Source organism: Oncorhynchus clarkii, chromosome 27, assembly GCF_045791955.1.
Source record: "Oncorhynchus clarkii lewisi isolate Uvic-CL-2024 chromosome 27, UVic_Ocla_1.0, whole genome shotgun sequence".
NCBI classification, from domain to species: domain Eukaryota; kingdom Metazoa; phylum Chordata; class Actinopteri; order Salmoniformes; family Salmonidae; genus Oncorhynchus; species Oncorhynchus clarkii.
In genome coordinates, this window is record NC_092173.1 from 15,324,101 (window position 1) to 15,346,595 (window position 22,495).

Below are 22,495 nucleotides of genomic sequence, written 5' to 3' on the forward strand. Positions count from 1 at the left end.
TTTGTACTTTGTTCACGCTCCCTAACTAATTCAACTAGGAATACAAAAATGCTGCTCACATTTCATCATGTTTATTAGCTTTTCAAAGTGAATTAATGACCAAATCGTGAAAAACAATCGTGCAATGTTGCGCGCAATTTTTCCAACATCATGACACTAATTTGGAGTCTGTAGCTCAAGTGGTTTGAAAGCTATTGAGGTTTGAAAGCGCGAACTTCAGTCGAATATCCACTTGAAACTAGTTAGACCTCGACTTCTCTGACAGACAAGTTTGTTTACCTAGCGTCACCCTTCTTCCTCGTTATCCAACAGCGCTCTCTTGAGACCATTTTGAGACCTGACGTTAGGGGTGGGTGGGCCAAGAGCCCGGAGTGGCAGAATTAACGGGTTCAGTTGTAGTGTAATCCCAATTGGATGCCATTTAGCATTTACCGTTTGAGCATAGCTTTAAAGTAGGGAGGGCAGCTCCCCTTATCGCTCCATAGTTATGCATTTAACTAGCTGCAATGTATCATTTTCGTTTGCACAGACATTTACAAGTGAATGAAATGTAAACGAAAGCCCATTCAATATATGATGTGACAGTTATAAGTTAGCTATGTACATTGTAAGTACAAATATACTTTTCCTAATTGTATATCTTGTGAATCAGAAAAATACAACATATTTTTCAATGCATATCACGTAAATGTAAATCATGTAAATCTATGCACCAAACCTGCCAATCAGGTTACTGTATAAAAGATATGGGAAGTTGCTAAGACTTTTTATGACGTTAAAACTCCAGTAGCCCAGGCCGAAAAGTATTTGGTAGACAACAGGTAGTGCAAGAAAACGCATAGGCATATCTTTATCCTATCCGAAATAGCTGGCAGAAAGAAAAGCATTGCTTCATCCACTTCATCTAAGGAATGGCAGGGAAATCATTGTAATGTAAACATTATCGGCTGTTTGGCTTATGTAAAAAAGTTTAAACAAACATGGTATTTATTTGAACTACTCTGACAAATATAAATATAAAGAATATTGCAATGTTTTTGTTGTAATTTTGGGAAATTGTTTTGCATTTCTACGGCATGCATACTTTCACTTTCGCTATAGCTTTCGAACGCAATACCAACCTGCACGACGCACGGTCTATCTCCTTTTTTTCTATCGGGAACATAATGTGTGTGTGTGCATGTGTGATAATTTGTTTATCTTTCTCTCTTTGTGTGTGTGTGTGTGTGATAATTTGTTTATCTTTCTCTCTTTGTGTGTGTGTGTACCTTAGCCCTCGGTGTCCTTTAGGGCTATGTGTGTCTGTCTGTATTACATTTATGATATACCCATTGATTCTTGAAGAATATAACTTATAGATAGATGACTCATGAGTTTAGTTCAATTGTCCTACCCATCAAAATATAAACTTGGTTTATTAATTTGTGTGTTAACAATGTTATTTGTTAACAAACACTGTATAGCCTCAAAACATGGTTAAAACTATAATGTTGATATCATGGATGGTCAGTCTTTGCATCCATAGCTTTGTCCATGAGTTTGAGAGTGGTTACATTTCACCAGCCCTATCCCTCAGCTGTTTACCAAATCAGTGGCGGGGTGTAACCTTGTTATAGTTCGAGCTGCAGATGGCCACTTTAAAGGATGAATAGGAGTGTATAATACATTGTATGCACAATTACAAAGCAGATGCATAAGACTTAGACATCGCTCCAACAATGATTAAATTGTAGCTCTGATTAATTCCTATTTACTTTCACCAGACAAGGTGCTCTCCAATGCACGCATTACATTCATAGACAGTGTGACAAAGCCAGTGATCAAGCAGCTCCTGGACGACCTTTTGGAAGACCGGGTGCTGAACGATGAAGAAACAGACTCAGTGAAGGAGGAGAACAGCACTAAGACAAAGCAGGCACGATGCCTCATCAATATGGTGCAGAAGAAAGGGAGGAAAGCCAGTGAGAAGATGATTGCCCGAGTTCAGGAGAGAGATCCTGGACTTTATGACAAATTGGGTCTGGACCCCAGGCAGCCGGCCAAGATGAGTGAGTGAAACTGATGCACCATTCAGTGAGGTCTGTCACAATCCCAAACTTTTCTTAGACCTGATAAGAGTTTTTTTTTTTACTTTGCAGATACTGTAAATTAAATGTAACATGCTGCGTTTTCCCTGCAGCACCATCATCGCCCCAGTTGTCACAGCAGGAGGTGTGCCAAGTGTCCTCTGTCCTCATCCCCAGCACCAGTGACTTTTTGAGGTTTGAGCTCCACTTGGTTGTCAAAGGATAGATCAGTGTACAAGTATCGGTTTTCTGAGTGCCCCAAAAGAATTAGCATCTGAGTTTATAGTTATTTTATTAGACCAATGAGCTTGCTAATGAACCCCTGGGGTTACCCGTGGCACAGTTTAGGATACACAGTCATTTGAGTTACAATACATTTAAAAAATATATATTTAAAAAATAAGTATTGGCGTGAAAGTCCTACAGTGTAAACAAACTATCAAAGTTTCAATTTGTAATTTCACAAACTGCAATAACTGTGTAACAATTATTATTACAGAGTGGTTTTAGGACGACTTGTAAATTGGGACCAATTTTCCCACATATTTTGATTGAGTTGAATTGTTGCTAGGCTGTATTTCTGTTAAATAACCTTTGCACCTGTCATTGCTTCGCTCGAAGCAAGTCAGAAGCGTCTGGCCCTGCTCATAAACAACGTGGAGTTTGATGATAAGAGCATGCTGAGACGAGGTGCAGTGAAGGACGAGGAGAACATAGAGAGGCTTCTCAGGGATCTGGGATATGATGTGGTGAAACATAGAAACCTGTCTGGACAGGTACACAGGGGGAGGAAACATCTCCCCTGCCTCCAGAAGAATGTCTACATGTTTCCTTAGTCTATGGTTTGTCTCCCCTATGACTGACTCAGTGTGCTCTTGCAGGAGATGGACGAGGCTGTGAAAGCATTCTCTAAACGTGAGGAGCACTTATTGTCGGACAGCGTCTTCGTGGTGATGATGTCTCACGGGGAGCTGGGAGCCATCATGGGTGTCCACTACAAGGAAGGGGACCCTAAACCTGATGTCATATTAAAGAGGATTTGCCTGTTATTTCAGGCAATGACGGGTTTGTTTGGGTCAGTGACGCGGTGCCTGGGCCCAGCCATGACCTGGAGTTAGAGAGTGACTCAATCAAGAGGGAACACAACGAAAAGGACTTCATCTCCCTCCTGTCCTGTACACCAGGTTAGTGGGTCATATTAACACATTCTCGGGCATTATATTGTTTGTAAATCACTGTGAGTAAACCCTCATTACATTCCCTGCCCTTTCAGATACTAAGTCCTACAGAGATCCAAAGATGGTCACCTTTTTTATCCAACACATCATGGAGACATTCAACACCTATGCCTGTGATGATCATATAGAAGAATTATTCAGGAAGGCAAGTATCTGGAAACAGAACAGTTGACAATGTTCTTTCCTCATTGCGCTGTATGGAATAATTGATCACCTTTGATTTACTTTGAGCCACAATAACATGTTGGTATTTTCTTCCATACAGGTCATGGTTCGCTTTGAAGATTTTCACATGGGAAAAGGCAGACAGATGCCAACCAAAGACCGAGCCACTCTAACAAAGCACTTCTACCTCTTCCCAGGCCTCTGAGTAGTTGTGATGGTTGATACATTGTACTGTAATCACAATGGAGGAATAAGGGAGGAACATTGTTTCAGTTTTTCTGTATGAAACCATACATCACAATAAAGTGTTTGGTGTCAAACATTATGTTTTAATTTATACTTATAATTAACCTTTTAACACATTACTTTATCATCAACAAATTCTGTATTATTAGCAAATTAAAATATTATCCTTTAGAGCTAGGTAGTCTTTTGTTCCAGCCCTGCTCTAACACACCTGATTCAGCTAATCAAAGTCAAGATCAGCAGCTAATTAGTAGAATCAGGTGTGTTAGAGCAGGGCTGAAACAAAAGTCTATAGGGTAGGCTACCCAGTAGCTTTCCAGGAGGAAGATTGGCCATTCCTGTTTTAACATTTGGAAGATAAGCAAAATAAGTCTGGGTGACAAAAGCACTGTGTGCCAAATTAAAAGATCTCACAGCACTCAAAAACATTTAGATGGGATATGCCTTTGGCTACAAATGAAAAGTAGGTTAATTTTGCCTATCCACTATTGTTAGACAGTGAGCAAGCTTGCCTATGGATTGGTGCTACTATTATTTCGGGAAGGAGATGTAGATTTTTTATACCATAGATGATGTTTAAACCTATGACTTATCTCCATCATAAAATGTTTTTTCAATGACTAGCAGGTCTATTCAAGCTGAGTTGCTACTCCTGTGTGCTACTTGGTATGAATGAAACTACAGTAGGCTGGTATGGTTACCAGTGGCCAATTTGGCATAACTGCTCGGCACCCAGGCTCTGGAATGAAGGTTATATATATTTTTTTTTAATTATACTGAACAGAAATACAAACGCAATTAATAAAGTGTTGGTCCCATTTTTCATGAGATGAAATAAAAGATCCCAGAAATTTTCCATACGCCCAAAAAGCATATTTCTCTCAAATTTTGTGCACAAATTTGTTTATATCCCTGTTAATGAGCATTTTTTTCAAGATAATCCATCCACTTGACAGGTATGGCGTATCAAGAAGCTGAGGAGGAGTATTTCTGTCTGTAATAAAGCCCTTTTGTGGGGGAAAACTCATTCTGATTGGCTGGGTCTGACTTCCCAGGAGTGGTGTGCATTAATGGATGCCAAGGGAAGCCGGGCTTCCCCCAAAAGATTGACCAAGAAAAAGACTAATAGTTTATCTTTCTCTGTGTTTCAGAATTTTCCTTAAATTCACAAGAGGCTGAATGTATCTCACCGGAGAAAGCATCTGAGCGAGCGAAACAGCGCCCCTCTGTCTCTCTATGTGTAGTGTAATAACGGAGCTGTGAGTCGGGAAGCAGGTGCAGGTGAAACGTTTACTAAAACAACAAAACCAGGAACGAGACAAATCCATATGGCGAAACGCCGGTAACTGGTGAGAAAACATGAGTGACATAAAGGGGAAGAAATAATGAAGGTAAAGTCCAGGTGTGAATCATAATGACTAACAGGTGCGCGTAATGATGAGTGCCAGGTGTGCGTAATGATGAATCCCAGGACCGATGGTTAGTATTCTGGCGACGTCGTACACCGGAGGGGAGGAGCAGGAGAAGATGTGACAGTACCTCCCCTCTGATGCGCGGCTCCAGCCGCAGGAAGACACCGTCCAGAGGGACGACCCCAAGGATGAGGAGCGGGTCGGTCCGGGTGGCAAAGGTGGAAATCACAGATGATGTTGGTGTCCAGAATGTCCTCCACCGTAACCCAACACCGCTCCTCTGGGCCATACCCCTCCAAGTCCACCAGATACTGGAGCCGACCCCCATGACGTCGAGATTTCAGTATGGATCTGACAGCGTATGCCGGACCCCCTCAACCTCACTGAGCTCGAGCTGTTTTGCAAGGAGGAATGGGAAAAAAATTCAGTCTCTCGATGTGCAAAACTGATAGAGACATACCCCAAGCGACTTACAGCTGTAATCACAGCAAAAGGTGGCGCTACAAAGTATTAACTTAAGGGGGCTGAATAATTTTGCACGCCCAATTTTTCAGTTTTTGATTTGTTTAAAAAGTTTGAAATATCCAATAAATGTCGTTCCACTTCATGATTGTGTCCCACTTGTTGTTGATTCTTCACAAAAAAATACAGTTTTATATCTTTATGTTTGAAGCCTGAAATGTGGCAAACGGTCGCAAAGTTCAAGGGGGCCGAATACTTTCGCAAGGCACTGTAGCAACAGACTGTGTTAGTGGCCTATGATCCTGTTATAACAATGTATGTGTGTGGACTCTGGCCTGGCACTCTACACTGTAGAAGAAGTATGCAACATCACCAATGGGCTGGACAGGCAACAATAGCAGATATCTTATTTATGTGCACCATGTACAATTAAAACATGGTTCAGTGAAACCAATCGAAAGCCTCTGACAAAGGGACAGTTTCCTGACCCCAGATTAAGTATAGTCCTGATACCACTGACAGGTATCTGGGTATTGTTGAGGGGCTACCTTGTTAGCTTCAGTCTGAATGAGATGCAACACAACAGTCTGAGGAGAGGTCATTGTTGGAAGCCTGGCCCCAGATATGTTTGTACTATCATTCCAACTCCTTGTCATGTATGGAATGACAAGGAGTGTAATGTTAGCACAAGCAATCTGGTACCCAGGCTACGTAGTTAGTCCTCTGTAGTTTTTCCTGGACATGTGATCTAACCAGGGAAAACAGAGGAGCCTTAGTCCCAGCTGTAGTGTAAAACCTAGGCCCAGAACTTTTCCTGCTCAGGTAAAAGTGAGGACCCTTATTGTCACTCTGGGCTTCCTTAGGCAGGAGAGAATATAGTAGACGGTTGCTGTCAAACAGTGATCGATGGGTTTTCTGTGTCCTTTGGTTTTTGGTGTGCTCTTGTTGACCACTTAATGACATCCACTCCGGATGTTCACACAATATTTAGTGTGTCCGCTTGTAACCTGACACCACCCCATGTAACCAAGCCCCACACACACCCACCCAAGGGGAAAGACAGAGGGAGAGAAAGATTTATTTAATTGAAGGTCAATTAAATGTTCTTTCAAAAGTTTTATTTTCTACAAAACCTTTAGTACAGACATTTAAACAATTATTCAAGTTTACTATGCAAGTTTATTAAAGTTTACTAATATTAAACTCTGATACCAATGTTTATTACTAAACCTCTATATAGATCATACATGTTATTATTACACAATACTACACATTACTACCCAATACATGTTTATATTTCTTTTTTGGAAAGTGTTTTATCTTCCTTCCTTGTATAATATTTTCATGAGCATGGTCCTTGTCTCCTTGTAACCTCCCACAAGTTTTCTGTGGTTTATCTCTCGAGGTTTCTTCTCGCTCATGGTGTTCACAGGACAAAGCTAACACCATGCCCAAACCAGACACGCGTGTGCATCCGCGTGCGCCATTGTGCGCAAATTGATTTTGTTACCCCACACCAAACGTGATCATGACAAGCAGGTTGAAATATCAAAACAAACTCTGAACCAATTATATTAATTTGGGGATGGGTCGAAAAGCATTAAACATTTATGGCAATTTGGCTAGCTTGCAGTTGCTAGCTAATTTGTCCTATTTAGATAGCTATCTTGCTGTTGCTAGCTAATTTGTCCTGAGATATACATATTGAGTTGCTATTTTATCTGAAATGCTCAAGGTCCTCTAATCCAACAATTAATCTACACATAAAACGGTCAACTGAATTGTTTCTAGCCATCTCTCCTCCTTCCAGGCTTTTTCTTCTTTGGACATTATATGGCAATTTGCTACTAACTTTCATAAAGTGTATTACCACAACCAACATCCGTTCATCTTTCAATCACCCACGTGGGTATAACCAACGAGGAGATGCCACATGGGCTTATGCTTCTAAAAGCCGATGAGGAGATGGGAGAGGCAGGACTTTCAGCACGTTCTGCGCCACTAATAGAAGCAACTTCTATTTTAGTGCCTGGCAATGCAGACGCTCGTTGGCGCGCGCGAGCAGTGTGGGTGTAATGATTGAATAACTAGTATGTGTACATTTATTTTGCAACGCTCACGCACATGATAGAAGCGGTGTGGTCAGCATGTAAGATTTACTTATACTCAGGTAGACCTAACCAGAAATGACTTTTTCCTGTTCATTCTATAATGGGTCACAAGCTCAGTACACAGCAGTTCCACAAGCTCACTACACAGCAGTTCCACAAGCTTACTATAAAACTTCCCAAATGTTTGAACTGTTCAAAAGTTAAAACTCAGGCCTCCCCGGAAAATACTTTTGACATATTTGACTTCAAACACATTTCTTTAAGTTCAACAAGGTCACTACACATCAATCACCAGGCCATTACTTTAGACTTCAACATGTGTTTTACTTCAAAGAAACAGGTGCACTATCAAGTTACATAATGACACACTAAATATCGTGACCACGGAGAGGATGTCATTAAGAGATCAACGAGAGGACAATCAAAGGACAGCAACCGTCTACTATATTCTCTCAAGTACACTTTCAGGTCCTACCCTTCCAGAGGGGATGACAGAAGGTGTCCCCCCCAAGTTGCACCCTATTCCCTTTATCAGGGGTATTATATACTTATACTTTACGGTCTTATTATTGGCGTCTGCTTTCCCCATGGTAAAGTGTGGATGGAGTACATTAACCAATGTGTTTTATACATACATCCTCATGAGCCTTATTGGATTATTACATTCTGTAGGTCAAACATCTCACAGTGACCCTGGAAAAACAAGATGCCTTATCTCAATAAAGGTATCTGGTCCAGAAAGAATATAGTTTGTTTTCATGCTGAAGTATTTACCTAGATTTCTCTCCCAAAATGTACCCACTGAGCCCATTTTACATTAGTGATAGACCTAATGGTGGGCTATAAGGTGGGCTTACCTTTTACACATTTACATCAATTTATCCACTGTTGTTGATTGATCCAGACAGTTTTGCATATCTAGATTTATTTGGCTACGTTTACACAGGCAGTCTAATTCTGATCATTTCTCCAATAATTTGTCTTTTGACCAACCAGATCAGATCATATGCCAATAACAAAGATCAGAATTGAGCTTGCTATGTAAAAGCAGCCTTACATACTTACATTTAAGTAAGGAATTCAAAGTCATGAACTTCTTCTGTTTATTTTTTTTTATATGACATTATTTCATAAATTAGCAAATGTTATACACATCTGATTTGCCATCCTCTGCCTAATTCATTATAGCGACTAGCCTATCAGTAAACAAAACTATCAGTAACAAAACACAAGTCAACATCACAAAAATCTAATAATCAGTACGGAAAACGTCACACTAATGTCTAGCTTATGTTTTAGGGTACAGACCTACAGGTAGTATGTATTTACAAGCCTGTCTGATTTTAGCCATCCTAACTCCATACACAATAGGATTTAAAAGTGGCTGGCACATGAGATAGTACACTGATAAAAAAGTGTGAAGTACAGTTGGAACATTTCTCATAGGGCTATCAAATCTACTTTGGAGCAGAGTTAAGAAACAGCCGAAAGAGAAGTTGAGCAGCGAGGCCAGATGAGGAGAACAGGTGCTGAAAGCTTTCTGTCTGGTCTCGATTGAAGATTTCAAACAAATGGTCAGAATCTTAATATAAGACAACACAATAGTAATTAAAGGGACAGTGACAGACAAAACAATACCACAGAGTCCATAGATGTTATTAACTGTCGTGTCTGAAGTTGAACAGGCAAGTTTAACTAGCAGGTAGTTGTCACAATACACTTTGTCTATGACGTTTCCACACAATTGCAAACGAATAGTTAAAGACAGTTGTATGCTGAATTTTGCAAAAGAGTACAACCATATTACACAAATTAAAATACACACCTTGCTGGGTGTCATGATGACGTTATACTGTAGTGGATAACATATAGCAAGGTACCTGTCGTAGGACATGACTGCTAAATTGCTGAATTCAATAGATCCATATGTGTACAAGACAAATATCTGTATGTAACAGCACACAGTGGAAACTGTATGGTCATCTGAAACCAAATGAGTCATGAGAGCCGGAAACAAACCAGTGGTACCATACAAGTCATTTACAAACAAACTGCACAGAAACAGATACATGGGTTCATGAAGGCTCCTCTCCATACATATAACCACAATAAGCACTGTGTTCGCAAAAACTATGGAGACGTATAGGACAGTTAATATAATGAAATACAAGTACTTTAAGTGTCCAATGTCACTATATCCAGCTAGGATAAATGACGTGAGTTGTGTTGAGTTCATCATTTTCCCAATAGTATAGAAGTATTTGTAGATATATTTAGTTCACAAGTGAAGGAAAACACTGTCTATCAGGTGAAATTATTAATCTCTTATTGATTCAACATTTCTTCATTCTTAGAATTGCCATCAATTATTTGCATTATTGCCACAGTGTTACTATTCAAAGTGATTACCCCCATAGGCATCACCATGGAAAAACATTGTTACCTGTGGCTGTGATGGACACGGAGTAGAACATAAAGCAAACATCATTCATCCCTACTGTAGTTCAATAACATTCATATTTTGAATAACAAACGCAATTGACACAGTTACAGTTTACCGGTCTTTGCTTTACTGTTACACTTACAAACACTGCAGTCATAGTGTGTGAATCAAACAGGATGCTAGTCATACAGAGCTGTGGTGTGGTAATGCTCCTCATCATAAGTCACATACATCTTACCATTAGAGGGTTCAATCCCTGTCCACCTTCCTCACTGATTCTCCCACTTGCCTGTGTCCTCCTCTAATTTCCTTACTGTCTGAATGAAGAGTCAAAACATCAATAAAAATATGTACATATATCTTTAAAACAGGATTTAAGTCTAGATCACCTTGTATCTTTCTCCAGACTGCTGTGATATAGACATATGCCTACAAATGTATGTTCTGTGTCAGTGGACTATTCCACACTAAAGTACTGTCACATCCCTGACCTTTTATACCTTTTAAAGGAAGAAAAAAAACAGTATACAGCAGTGTGTTTACTTGAACTCGAATGACACAAATAATTGAATTGTCATGGTGTGACTCTCAGTGTCCCATGGGTGGTTAGGTCAGTGCAGTGCCGGCTCAGCCAATAAGAATAATAAGTAGCCTGCAAGATTTTCTCTCCGCTGCCAAATCCCGCTTAGGTCATCCAAAAGGCTAGAGCTGGCCCTGGACCAGGGAGTGTTGCATGGTTCATCCCAATTTTCATTTGATCTGGAGCAGTTACATCGATATTAGAGAGAGAGAGTGTGTGTTTTAGTGATGCGCGGGTTGACTCATTAGCTTCAGTCCCTGCGGTTATATCCGCGAGGCAGACGGATTTAAAATTAGGAAATAGAAAACAATAGCCTACCTTAAAATATCAAAACATTTATAATTCCTGTGCAATTGGCTGTTAACTAACATGCTATTTGACATTCACAATTAACTTTGTGGTTGAAAATATTTTCTCAAAGCCATACTGCCCCCACAAGACAAAGTTACACTTTAAACTTGATGAACTTGGTAACTATGCATGGCAGGTGAGCATTTTACATATGGAATGAAGTCTTTGTTCAAGGATCTTGCCATTCAAGGTTAGATCCCCCAGGGGAGGCTGAATACAGGTGAATTACTACAAAATGTGTAACTTAAACAAGAAACTCAATGCAGACAACTGGCAAACTTTATCTTCCACTTTTATGTGATACTCTTGTTGCAAAACAAACATTGTTGCAAAACAGATGTAGCTACCCATGGCATTGAAATAGAATAGTTAAAACTAGTTTGAGGTGTCTGTTAACAAATGTTGCATATGGAGCCAGATAGCTGCCAAAACATTGAACGTACATATCGTTAGGATCGTAAAAAAATCCACATGTAAATTGTTAAACTCGTAAGAAAAGCCATGCGTGAAACATGAAACGTAAACGTGAAATTTAATCTGTGAACATACAAACACATATAATGAAAGTATATTTATAGTAATTTAATTTGAATTTGGCACTCTGCAATTTCACCGGATGTTGGCCAGGTGGGACGGTAGCGTCCCACACCCCCTAGAGAGGTTAAACATAGCCTAAGTTTGGCATAAACCTATTCCCACACTTTAAAATAAGTCTGTTGCAGTGGTCTTAGTTAGTCATCCCATAGGATATTCTCTTCATCACGTCACTGCTGCCCAGTTGAAGAACTTGTGATCTCCATGCAGCACCACAGTGCCATGCGCCTTCGGAAAATAACCCCTCAGCCTCAGAAGAAGCAATGCCCTCTTGAAGCATGTGGGAACATCAGACGGGGATAGGGATTGACTGAATATGTCCATAAACACACCAGCCAGCTGGTCTGCGCATGCTCTGAGGACGTGGCTAGGGATCACGTCTGGGCCGGAAGCCTTGCGAGGGTTAACACGTTTAAATGTTTTACTCACGTTGGCCGCGTTGAAGGAGAGCCCGAAGGTTTTGGTAGTGGCACTGTATTGTCCTCAAAGCGAGCAAAGGAGTTGTTTAATTTGCCTGGGAGCAAGACGCCGGTGTCTGCGACGGGGCTGGTTTTATTTTTGTAATCCGTGATTGACTGTAGACCCTGCCACATACGTCTCGTGTCTGAGCCGTTGAATTGCGACTCTACCTTGTCTCTATACTGACACTTCGCTTGTTTGATTGCCTTGTGGAGGGAATAGCTACGCTCTTTGTATTTGGTCATGTTTCCAGTCACCTTGCCGTGACTGATTATAAGCAGTGGCTCGCGCTTTCAGTTTTGCGCTGCCATCAATCCAAGGTTTCTGGTTGGGGAAGGTTTTAATAGTCACCGTGGGTACAACATCACCGATGCACTTGCTAATTAACTCGCTCACCGAATCAGCATATACTGTACATCAATTTGGTTGTCTGAGGCTATCTGGAACATATTCCAGTCCACGTGATCGAAGCAATCTTGAATCTGATTGGTCGGACCAGCATTGAACAGACCAGAGCACGGGTGGTTCCTGTTTTAGTTTCTGTCTATAGGCTGGGAGCAACAAAATGGAGACGTGGTCAGATTTGTCGAAAGGAGGGCTAGGGAGGGCTTTGTATGCGTCGCGGAAGTTAGAGTAGCAATGATCCAGAATGCTGCCAGCCCAGGTTGCACATTCGATATGCTGATAAAATTTAGGGAGCCTTGATTTCAGATTAGCTTTGTTAAAATCCCCAGCTACAATAAATGCAGCCTCAGGATATGTGGTTTCCAGTTTACATAGAGTCCAATGAAGTTCTTTCAGGTGTCTGCTTGGGGGGCACATACACGGCTGTGATTATAATCAAAGAGAATTCTCTTGGAAGATAATCAAGTCGGCATTTGATTGTAAGGAATTCTAGGTCAGGAGAGAAAAAGGACTTGAGTTCCTGTATGTTGTTATGATCACACCATGACTAGTTGTTGCAGGAATTAAATTACTCTGTTTTAATACCCAATTAAAATCAAACACTCTGTCAATTCATAAGGATAGTCTTAAAGTCAAACAGCAGCCTTTATTTACGAGAGTACTGCTCCTTACACATTTTACCACAGGTTATAAACTGAAAATGACGTCAGCGTTTTCTAAATGTTCCGTTTCTTCTTGACACTGGTAGAAAGGCTCTATAGTTCTCAAGCCTTCCCACCTCGCCTAGAGCCAAGGTCAGCCTGTGTAGATAAGCATTCTAGCCAGTCTGGCGATATAGTTCATTCATTTCTGCCAAGGAAATGACAGTCATTGTTCTAATTCTTGATTATATTTGCACACATTATGTTCAGTACTAAGATTAAAAAGAAAATTCATACACATACAGTAACATAATAGTATTCTGATTAGTACATATACAGTAACATAATAGTATTCTGATTAGTCAGTCCTGATTGAAATGTATACATAATTAGTCATCATTGATAACAATTCCCTTAACATATCCACCCTTTGATTAAATATTATACATCCAATCACACGTAGTTATATTGTAATATTAAAAAGCCTATTTCTATTTTTATTAGAAATATTTATTGTTATCAAAACATCACCTAAACATAACCCACTACTTGCATTCGCACTGACTGTTTCTCAGGCCTACATCAGAATCATAATTCTTCTTATCAGGATTTTCGTTACAATCTTCATAAAACAACAGTTTAATATTGAAACAAGATACAACCTAACCTCCCTAAATATCAAAAATGGTCTCATCAAATATAAATTCCCCGCAAATGAAGGATCCAGATTCGTTCACTTGTTCTGTAGACATGCATTCAGCACTCCACGGGTCAGAACCTGGAATCGGCTGGCACCTCACCATCTATTGTCATCGATTTCTCCAGAGTCCTGGAAATAAGGCCTCGTACACAGGGAATTAGACAACAGCCCCATAAAACTAAAACAGTCACACAGGTGAATGTAGTCCATAATACAGTGATCATAATATTTTTCCATTTTCCAAACGTACTATCAAACCAATTAGTCAGATAAGTATCCACCCCAGAGTTTTCTGCCAAACCGTGAGCCAGGGTGGTCAAACCAGCTGAGGCTTCGGTCACTGATTCTTCCGGAGCTGTGTTATTTGGGATGTAAGCACAAACATGGTCCCAAAAATCACGCATACTCCTCCCTTTTCAGCCAATAACATATCTAATGCAATTCTATTCTGCCAAGCCATCAGGCTGGTTGCTTCAGTCTGTTCTGCAAAACCTTTAATAGCATCTCTGGTATAATTGGTAAAGCGCTGTTGATTATACTAAATATAATTAATCCAGTCCACGTTCTTATTGAGAGTAGACCACCCGGAAATGCTTAACTCTAATCCTGCTAGGATCTGATTTCTTGCTTTGAACTCATCTGGCACCCCCCGTGGAACCCCAATGTTATCAATGTATACTTTGTCATCAAAAGACCCAGATGGAGTAGCTCTTTTCTCCCATTTGGCTAAACTTCATGTCTTGGTGTTGAATGAGTGTGAAAGGCAGTCCCAAATGTACAAGGGAGCATAATCCTGTTCAATCTGCCGGTAAAACCTCGCCCTGACATCAATTCCCAAGAGTACTGTACTGGGCCAAACGGTAATAATCTCCTCCGGTCACTGTAAAGGGAGGAACCTGTGGACATAAATAGTGCAAATCAATGCAACTGTCATTATCTGGCATTCCTGCTTTCGTGAACAGCTTTACCATACTGGCCTAACCTCCTCTACCCGGAACCATACTAGGGTGTTGACCAAAAACGGGTCATATCCATCATACCACAACCCTAGATCCTCCTTCATTACTGTTTAAAGGGTAAGGCGTATCTTTATGCAATACATCCCTCTCTCTGGATTACAGTCAAAAACTCTCACCTTCACTATACTCCACCTCCTTCCATACTGGGTGAGTGGATTCATATAGCCCTCTCTCTCCATATGAGCTATGACCTGTGTCCACGATCAATATGGGGACCTGCACCGATATATACCATAATGGCTCAGAGTCCTAGACTGCCATGTAGTTAGAGACCCCATTTGGTCTACATAAAACTCCATTGAGAGATCCTTCCCAACCTCTACTCTAACTTCCTGTCTACCCAGATCTAGGGATCTCTTATGCTTGTTTTGGAACAAAATCCTCATTGTCTAAACCATGGGTCAAATTACCACTCTCCGCATACTCAAGTAGGAATATGGCACCCACGATAAGACAGCTCAGACGAACAGCGCCCATGTGAAGCCCCACCCTCTCCCCGAGAACACATCACTAGCAAGAGCCAGACACACCTTCACTTCTATGAACAAAAACAGGGGTGAAAAGACAGGAAGGATTTTCTTCATTCGAGAGATGGCCCCCGGAATTCTGTTAATTATAGTTCTCCTCTCGAACACAGTTTATTGTTCGACAGTGTCATTGTGTCTTACCCTCCCGCCGTGTGATATGAATCCGGGTAGCTCTTTCAGCTAGCTGTCACCAGGCGTCCTTGGTATGGTCCCCCCAACAAGCCTCTGGGACTGGATTGAGTGACTTCACCTGTAGTTCACCTGTAATGCATAAAATCCTGGACATACAGGCTTGGTTAACAAACAGTTTCTCATATGTTTTATCTGATTATATCTTTAACTTCTATGCCTATTTGTTAGCTAAACATTTTTTATTATTAGTTTATTATCCAATAGGCCACTAATTTACCCATCCCCCTTTTGATACCTGGTTCTGCCTAAATAATGACTTAGGTAGGATTAGTAAATTATCCTTATATTCTGACATTATCATGTATGTCCAATTCTCCCTTGGGCATCCATTCATATCAATCCTGTATCAATTCTCTGTCAAGTGTCTTATCTAGTTTAAGAAGTATCTGTGCTATTTATATATGTTCTTAAATATATATATTTACCAATTTAAACAGTAATTCCTTTCTTTCCTATCTCTCAAATGCCACTAAGCGTCTCACTGTTTGACTATCTAAAATCATTGATTTTAGAAAAAACATGTCTATAAGTGGCAATCTCTAAAGTCCTTACATTTCCTTAATCAATCTATCTTAATCCTTACAAAAATCCTAAATCATCACAGATGTCATATATTCCTGTCAAATGTAATATTATTTAAATAAAAACCTCCTAATAGTCAAACAAAGCCAAAATGAATGCTAACCATATTCAAAATCCTTCCTACACTTACAAGCTCTTTCCTTCAGAGATCCTCAGTATTCTATCTGACAATAACATGAATTTAATATATGTTGCATAGTGTGGAATACCTTATCTACAGTAGTTTATCACCCCTATGAACTGAAACTTATTTTTCTATGTAATTTCCTGCCCTATTGGCTTAACTCCTGTCCAAACCTCAAAGGACCATGTTTTATCTCCCCCTATTTATTCTCAATGATAAATAGGATTATTTTCTGTTGTAATACCAAATCAATAATAGCCAATTCAAAAACTTCACAGCTAATATTGTAAAACAGAATCCTGAAACACTTTCTCATCAGTGATTCAAACCATAATTCTAAACCCCAAACTAAAACTCCATTATAATTAATTTACCTTAAAACTAGTAACCCAAATGACCACAAATTCATTATACAAATGGCTCTCCCCTGAGGCTGATCAGACCCCAAAAGATAGCCATGATAAGGTCAATAGGTCATACCACCCTTTTATAGTCATGCTCCATACTACATTAGACATATTAAAGAACCCTTTATTCTTAAAATCCCCAAAAAATTCACTTGTGTAATTAAAACTCAGAAAATAAAAACTCATAAAGTTCCATATGTGAGCGTGCCTCTTTAAAATACCTTTGCACTAAAACAAATAGTCCTAACAAATGTTTTATGTGTATATATTTGCAAACCTTAATTAATAAACAAATTAATAAAGTTCCAGGTCTTTTTCAATTTGGTCGTTTATTCCCTCAATCTCACCCACTCTCCCCAAGATTATAATCCCAGGAAACATCTAAAAGTGAGACACCTAAACATCAATTTTCCCAGAAGAACACAAAACGCCTAACTAGCATTCACTATGCTACTTCGATTCAGAAACTCAAAAGTGAACTATAAACTAAAGCTAATGATAATTCCCCTTTACCTCAAATCATTAATCATAAATTTTAAACAACGTCAATGTATATGTTTACTTAAATGAACATGCTACCCTTAGATACAATTAACCAGATAACATTATTATCCAATGTATGACTTTTTCCCTCTGCTGCAAATGTTGTACATTTCTCTGTGTAAGAAATCCGTAATTTAATCCCAGATATTTAATAAAAATGTAAACGCATTCTCCCATGGCTCCTTCAATTTACATATTTTAGATAACTTCCATCCATCCCGGAATAAGGAATCCTACTTAAACACACCAGAATACAATGATTAATTAAATTAAATCAAACCCTAAAATTGACCATAACCAGTAACCAATTAAACAAAACACTTTTATCAGCAAACAATTTTCTCCGTTACCCCCAGTCACAACATAATTTCCGTGGCGACAAAAGTGCCTTGTGAGTGATGTCATCAACAAGCGCTCAGCCTAGAGCCGATCCACAACGACTTTCAATGAACAGTAAATAATTGGGTTCGATAAACCAAATCTAATTTATCACATCTGTTGAATCCTGAATTAGAATTTACAACATCAATCAACATCTCTCATCTCTCAATTCGCTAAATTTATACGAACATTTCGATGGGCATAAATCGTAATTGTCTCTTCGTTATTATTTAGAATTCATTTTGATTTAAGTAACTGTCTCGTCTTTGACTTAATTAATTACGACTCTATTCCCAATACATTATTCACTTGTCTAATTAAAACTCCTAATATTCGACATGTGAGTGTACCCCTTTAAAATATCTTGTCTCTGGGAACAGGGAAATCCCCTTAACCCAAACGTTTACTACAACAACGGAACCTAATAATTATGATAATCCCTTCACATCATTCATTTTAAATCCCTCAACGTTTCATGTAACTCATTCAGTCTATCTCCAAATTGTCGTCCCAAAATATTTTATACACTGCCATACACTCAAACCACTGTGATAAACGTGCACTGTCCCTTTAAGATAAGACATTTACTTGTTCCCCGTAATGAAAACAGATAATGTTTTAAGAATACTAATTTTAGAATATTATTAACTATTAATATTACAAACTTTTTAATATTAACTTCTTGTTCGAATTCACTGGCGTTACCTAACCAAAAATCAATACTCGGAAAAACAATCACAACTTTTTACGATTCAACTATTCTTACCTATTTTATAGTCCAAAGTAGTGCACTATATAGGGAATAGGACTCTCGTCTAAAGTAGTGCACTATATAGCCCAATTGAATGCCTAGCAATTCTGTTGCTAGCTGTAGCATCTTTTCGGACTAAAAATTATTTAGAACTTTTAGCCACTTTTGAAAAGTAACTCTAAGCTATAATGCACGCATTTTCCCTCTAAATGCCACAACCCATTTTCTCTGTTTAAATTTGAGGAACGATGTTGTCAACGTAAAACGACGCCGCAAAGTCAGCCTGCCTCTGTAAAATGTATATTCCCTATTCAGATTGAGTTATGCTTTAAATTCTATCAACAAAGTAAAACCAACCAAACTTCTCAACTTTCTATACCCTAACATTTAAACGTACCATGTTCTGTGCTAAATTTATCGTATGTCAGTCGATTCACAAAAAAATATATCATCCTGGTGGCACAAAACTGTATCGTATCTCTCCGTTATTCCCTACATTTAACCCGGTTTAGGTGACTTTCTCTTCTATAATACATTTATTTAAATACGACTCCCATCTCAATAAATTATTCTAGCAGATCATTTTGGGCAAAATAGCGTATTACATCGAAATTGTCTCGCCATTATTTTTAATGACTTATTTTTTCAATTCAATCTAAACAACATATTAACCGTTCAGTTCATATCTTATACAAACACTAGCGACCTTATTTTTAAGGCAAAGCATACAAATAGATGAATTACAATCTAAAATCAATTTTAGTCTATCGGTTTCAAAGCTGAAATACGAACCTTGGTGTCCCGCTATTAAAATGATTGAGTTTCCCCGCCAATAACTATATTATTATAATTGTCTGTAGTCGCAAACTTCGACACCGAGAATTCCCAGAAAATCGTCCTAATTTAAAAACCTTCCTGACTATTTTAGTAATAACAGCTTCACTTGTGCTTTGGCAAAGTGGGTGTGGTTATATCCTTCCTGTTTGGCCCTGTCCGGGGGTGTCCTCGGATGGGGCCACAGTGTCTCCTGACCCCTCCTGTCTCAGCCTCCAGTATTTATGCTGCAGTAGTTTATGTGTCGTGGGGCTAGGGTCAGTTTGTTATATCTGGAGTACTTCTCCTGTCCTATTCGGTGTCCTGTGTGAATTTAAGTGTGCTCTCTCTAATTCTCTCTTTCTCTCTTTCTTTCTCTCTCTCGGAGGACCTGAGCCCTAGGACCATGCCTCAGGACTACCTGACATGATGACTCCTTGCTGTCCCCAGTCCACCTGGCCGTGCTGCTGCTCCAGTTTCAACTGTTCTGCCTTATTATTATTGGACCATGCTGGTCATTTATGAACATTTGAACATTTTGGCCATGTTCTGTTATAATCTCCACCCGGCACAGCCAGAAGAGGACTGGCCACCCCACATAGCCTGGTTCCTCTCTAGGTTTCTTCCTAGGTTTTGGCCTTTCTAGGGAGTTTTTCCTAGCCACCGTGCTTCTACACCTGCATTGCTTGCTGTTTGGGGTTTGAGGCTGGGTGTCTGTACAGCACTTTGAGATATCAGCTGATGTACGAAGCGCTATATAAATAAATTTGATTTTATTTTTGATTTGATTCTATTCAGGTTCTTTGTCTGAGTCAGATTTTGGACGCCTCCCTTCCATTCTCTTTGTTCTTCTATAACGGTAATTTCCCGTTAGTTCCGGGACCTCCTTGGATTTCTATTTGTGTTTTCTCCTTTATGGAAATCTTATCAATAGCTTTGACTGTTGAATCAGATATTAGGTCTTACCTATACAACTATAAGCCCAGGGGTTGTAAATCCCTAGTTAATATCTTATTTTCCGGTTGTGTCAGAGGGCTTTTAAAGAACGCTAATAATCGTTATTTCACGCCGCTATTTCTTAGGCTTCCCTCTCGCATGGAACCTCTTGTCTATAGATTTGGCATTTATCCCATTCCTTTAGATTTTGTTTCCCTCTCCTCCTTATTTGGATTTTTCAGTACTATTTGTTGAATCGGAACGATGATCAATACTAGCACAATTCAAATGACCATTCCAGTTATCTTGTCCGCATAGCATTCCCTTCCTGTCTCCCCACGCCTAGTATTTGTACAAGATCACCGTCCTATCCCCCAGCACCTATTTAATATCCCGTCTTAATCTCAGGCGAATATGCCTCTCATGATTAAATTTAGTTTATTTACGGTAGTGCACATTACCACAGGTTATTTTCGAACCTGCCCAGTGTATATCGGTTATACAAAACCCAGTGTATGTTGGTCATACAGAACCCTGTGGGAATAGCAAAGCTCCCATTTTTGATTAATTCTACAATTTTTAGAACATCAATCAATGAACTCAAATCCCCCCAGAATCGAGAATATAGGCTACTAACCTTGCCGCCGACTGGGAAAAGCATTGTTTGTTGGATCTAGTCACCGTCCCTGTCGGTCTGGGGTGTATACCGGCCTGTTCTTTAACCTCAATTCAGAGGCCAGGTCTTAAATAACGGGACCAGACCCGCTCGTGCACGATTTTTCCGGCGTACGACCTCCAGATGGCAGAGACGGGTATTTTAGATCCCGGTTCGAAGGACCAATTGTTGCAGGAATTAAATTCCTCTGTTTTAATACCCAATTAAAATCAAACACTCTGTCAATTCATAAGGATATGTATCACCCTTATTAGTATAAAAATGGACAGAGCCCAGTCTTAAAGTCAAACAGCAGCCTTTAACCTCTTACGTCGACCCGACACGCAAGCGTCTCATCTAGCCACCTGGAAATGCACATGCGCTACGCTAAATGCGAATAGCACTCGTTAAAACTCAAACGTTCATTAAAACACACATGCAGGGTATTGAATTAAAGCTACACTCGTTGTGAATCTAGCCAACAAGTCAGATTTTTAAAATGCTTTTCGGCGAAAGCATGAGAAGCTATTATCTGATAGCATGCAACACCCCAAAATGCCTGAAGGCGACGTAAACAAAATAATTAGCGTAGCCGGCACTACACAAATAGCAGAAATAAAATATAAAACATTCATTACCTTTGACGAGCTTCTTTCTTGGCACTCCTATATGCCCCATAAACATCACTATTGGGTCTTTTTTTCGATTAAATTGGTCCATATATACCCAAAATAACCATCTATGGAAACTGTGTAATTCAGAAAAAACATCGTTTCAAAACGCTGCGTCATTTTTTTAAATTAAAAAAGTCCACGATAAACTTTCACAAAACACTTCGAAATACTTTTGTAATCCAACTTTAGGTATTAGTAAACGTTAATAATCTATCAAAATGATCACGGGGCGATGTGTATTCAATAGCTCCACGTCTTGAAATCATGGTCGAAAATTTCTCCTCCAAAACATCCTGTCGGAGACCGGAAGGAATGGGCTCCCTCTCACTCGTTTCACCAAGAAACAAATCCGAGGCAAATGACAAGACTGGCGACATCGTGTGGAAGCTGTAGGACTTGCAATCTCAGCCCCATTTAATTTGGTGTCCTTTAAACAATACATGCAAGTGGCGCATTGATATTTTTTCCAGTTTTCAGTGATCAGTTTTTCTTGCGCTTTTCGATGAAACACACGCTCTGTTATAGTCACAGCCGTGATTTAACCAGTTTTAGAAACGTGAGAGTATTTTCTATCCACACATACTAATCATATGCATATACTATATTCCTGGCATGAGTAGCAGGACGCTGAAATGTTGCGCGATTTTTAACAGAATGTTCGAAAAAGTAGGGGGTAGACTGAATGAATCCCGAGAGTACTGCTCCTTACACATTTTACCACAGGTTATAAACTGAAAATGACATCAGCGTTTTCTAAATGTTCCATTTCTTCTTGACACTGGTAGAAAGGCTCTATAGTTCTCAAGCCTTCCCACCTCGCCTAGAGCCAAGGTCAGCCTGTGTAGATAAGCATTCTAGCCAATCTGGCGATATAGTTAATTCATTTCTGCCAAGGAAAAGACAGTCATTGTTCTAATTCTTGATTATATTTACACACATTATATTCAGAACTAGGATTAAAAAGAAAATTCATACATATACAGTAACATAACAGTATTCTGATTAGTACATATACAGT

The 22,495-nt window shown here is 39.5% G+C and overlaps 1 protein-coding gene and 1 pseudogene across 1 annotated transcript; one reads left to right on the plus strand and one right to left on the minus strand.

The window, feature by feature from the left end:
• The first annotated feature begins 598 nt into the window (after window positions 1-598).
• Window positions 599-3,789, plus strand: LOC139385987 (caspase a-like; annotated as a pseudogene).
• A 5,199-nt stretch (window positions 3,790-8,988) lies between these two features.
• Window positions 8,989-9,939, minus strand: LOC139385977 (olfactory receptor 11A1-like). The gene has a single exon (XM_071131295.1). The coding sequence runs from the start codon at window positions 9,937-9,939 to the stop codon at window positions 8,989-8,991; it is 951 nt and encodes a 316-aa protein (XP_070987396.1).
• Between the last annotated feature and the right edge of the window lie 12,556 nt (window positions 9,940-22,495).

Coding starts and splice junctions, on each gene's coding strand:
- LOC139385977 (XM_071131295.1), bottom strand. CDS start 9,939: ATGATGAACTCAACACAACTCACGTCATTTATCCTAGCTGGATATAGT.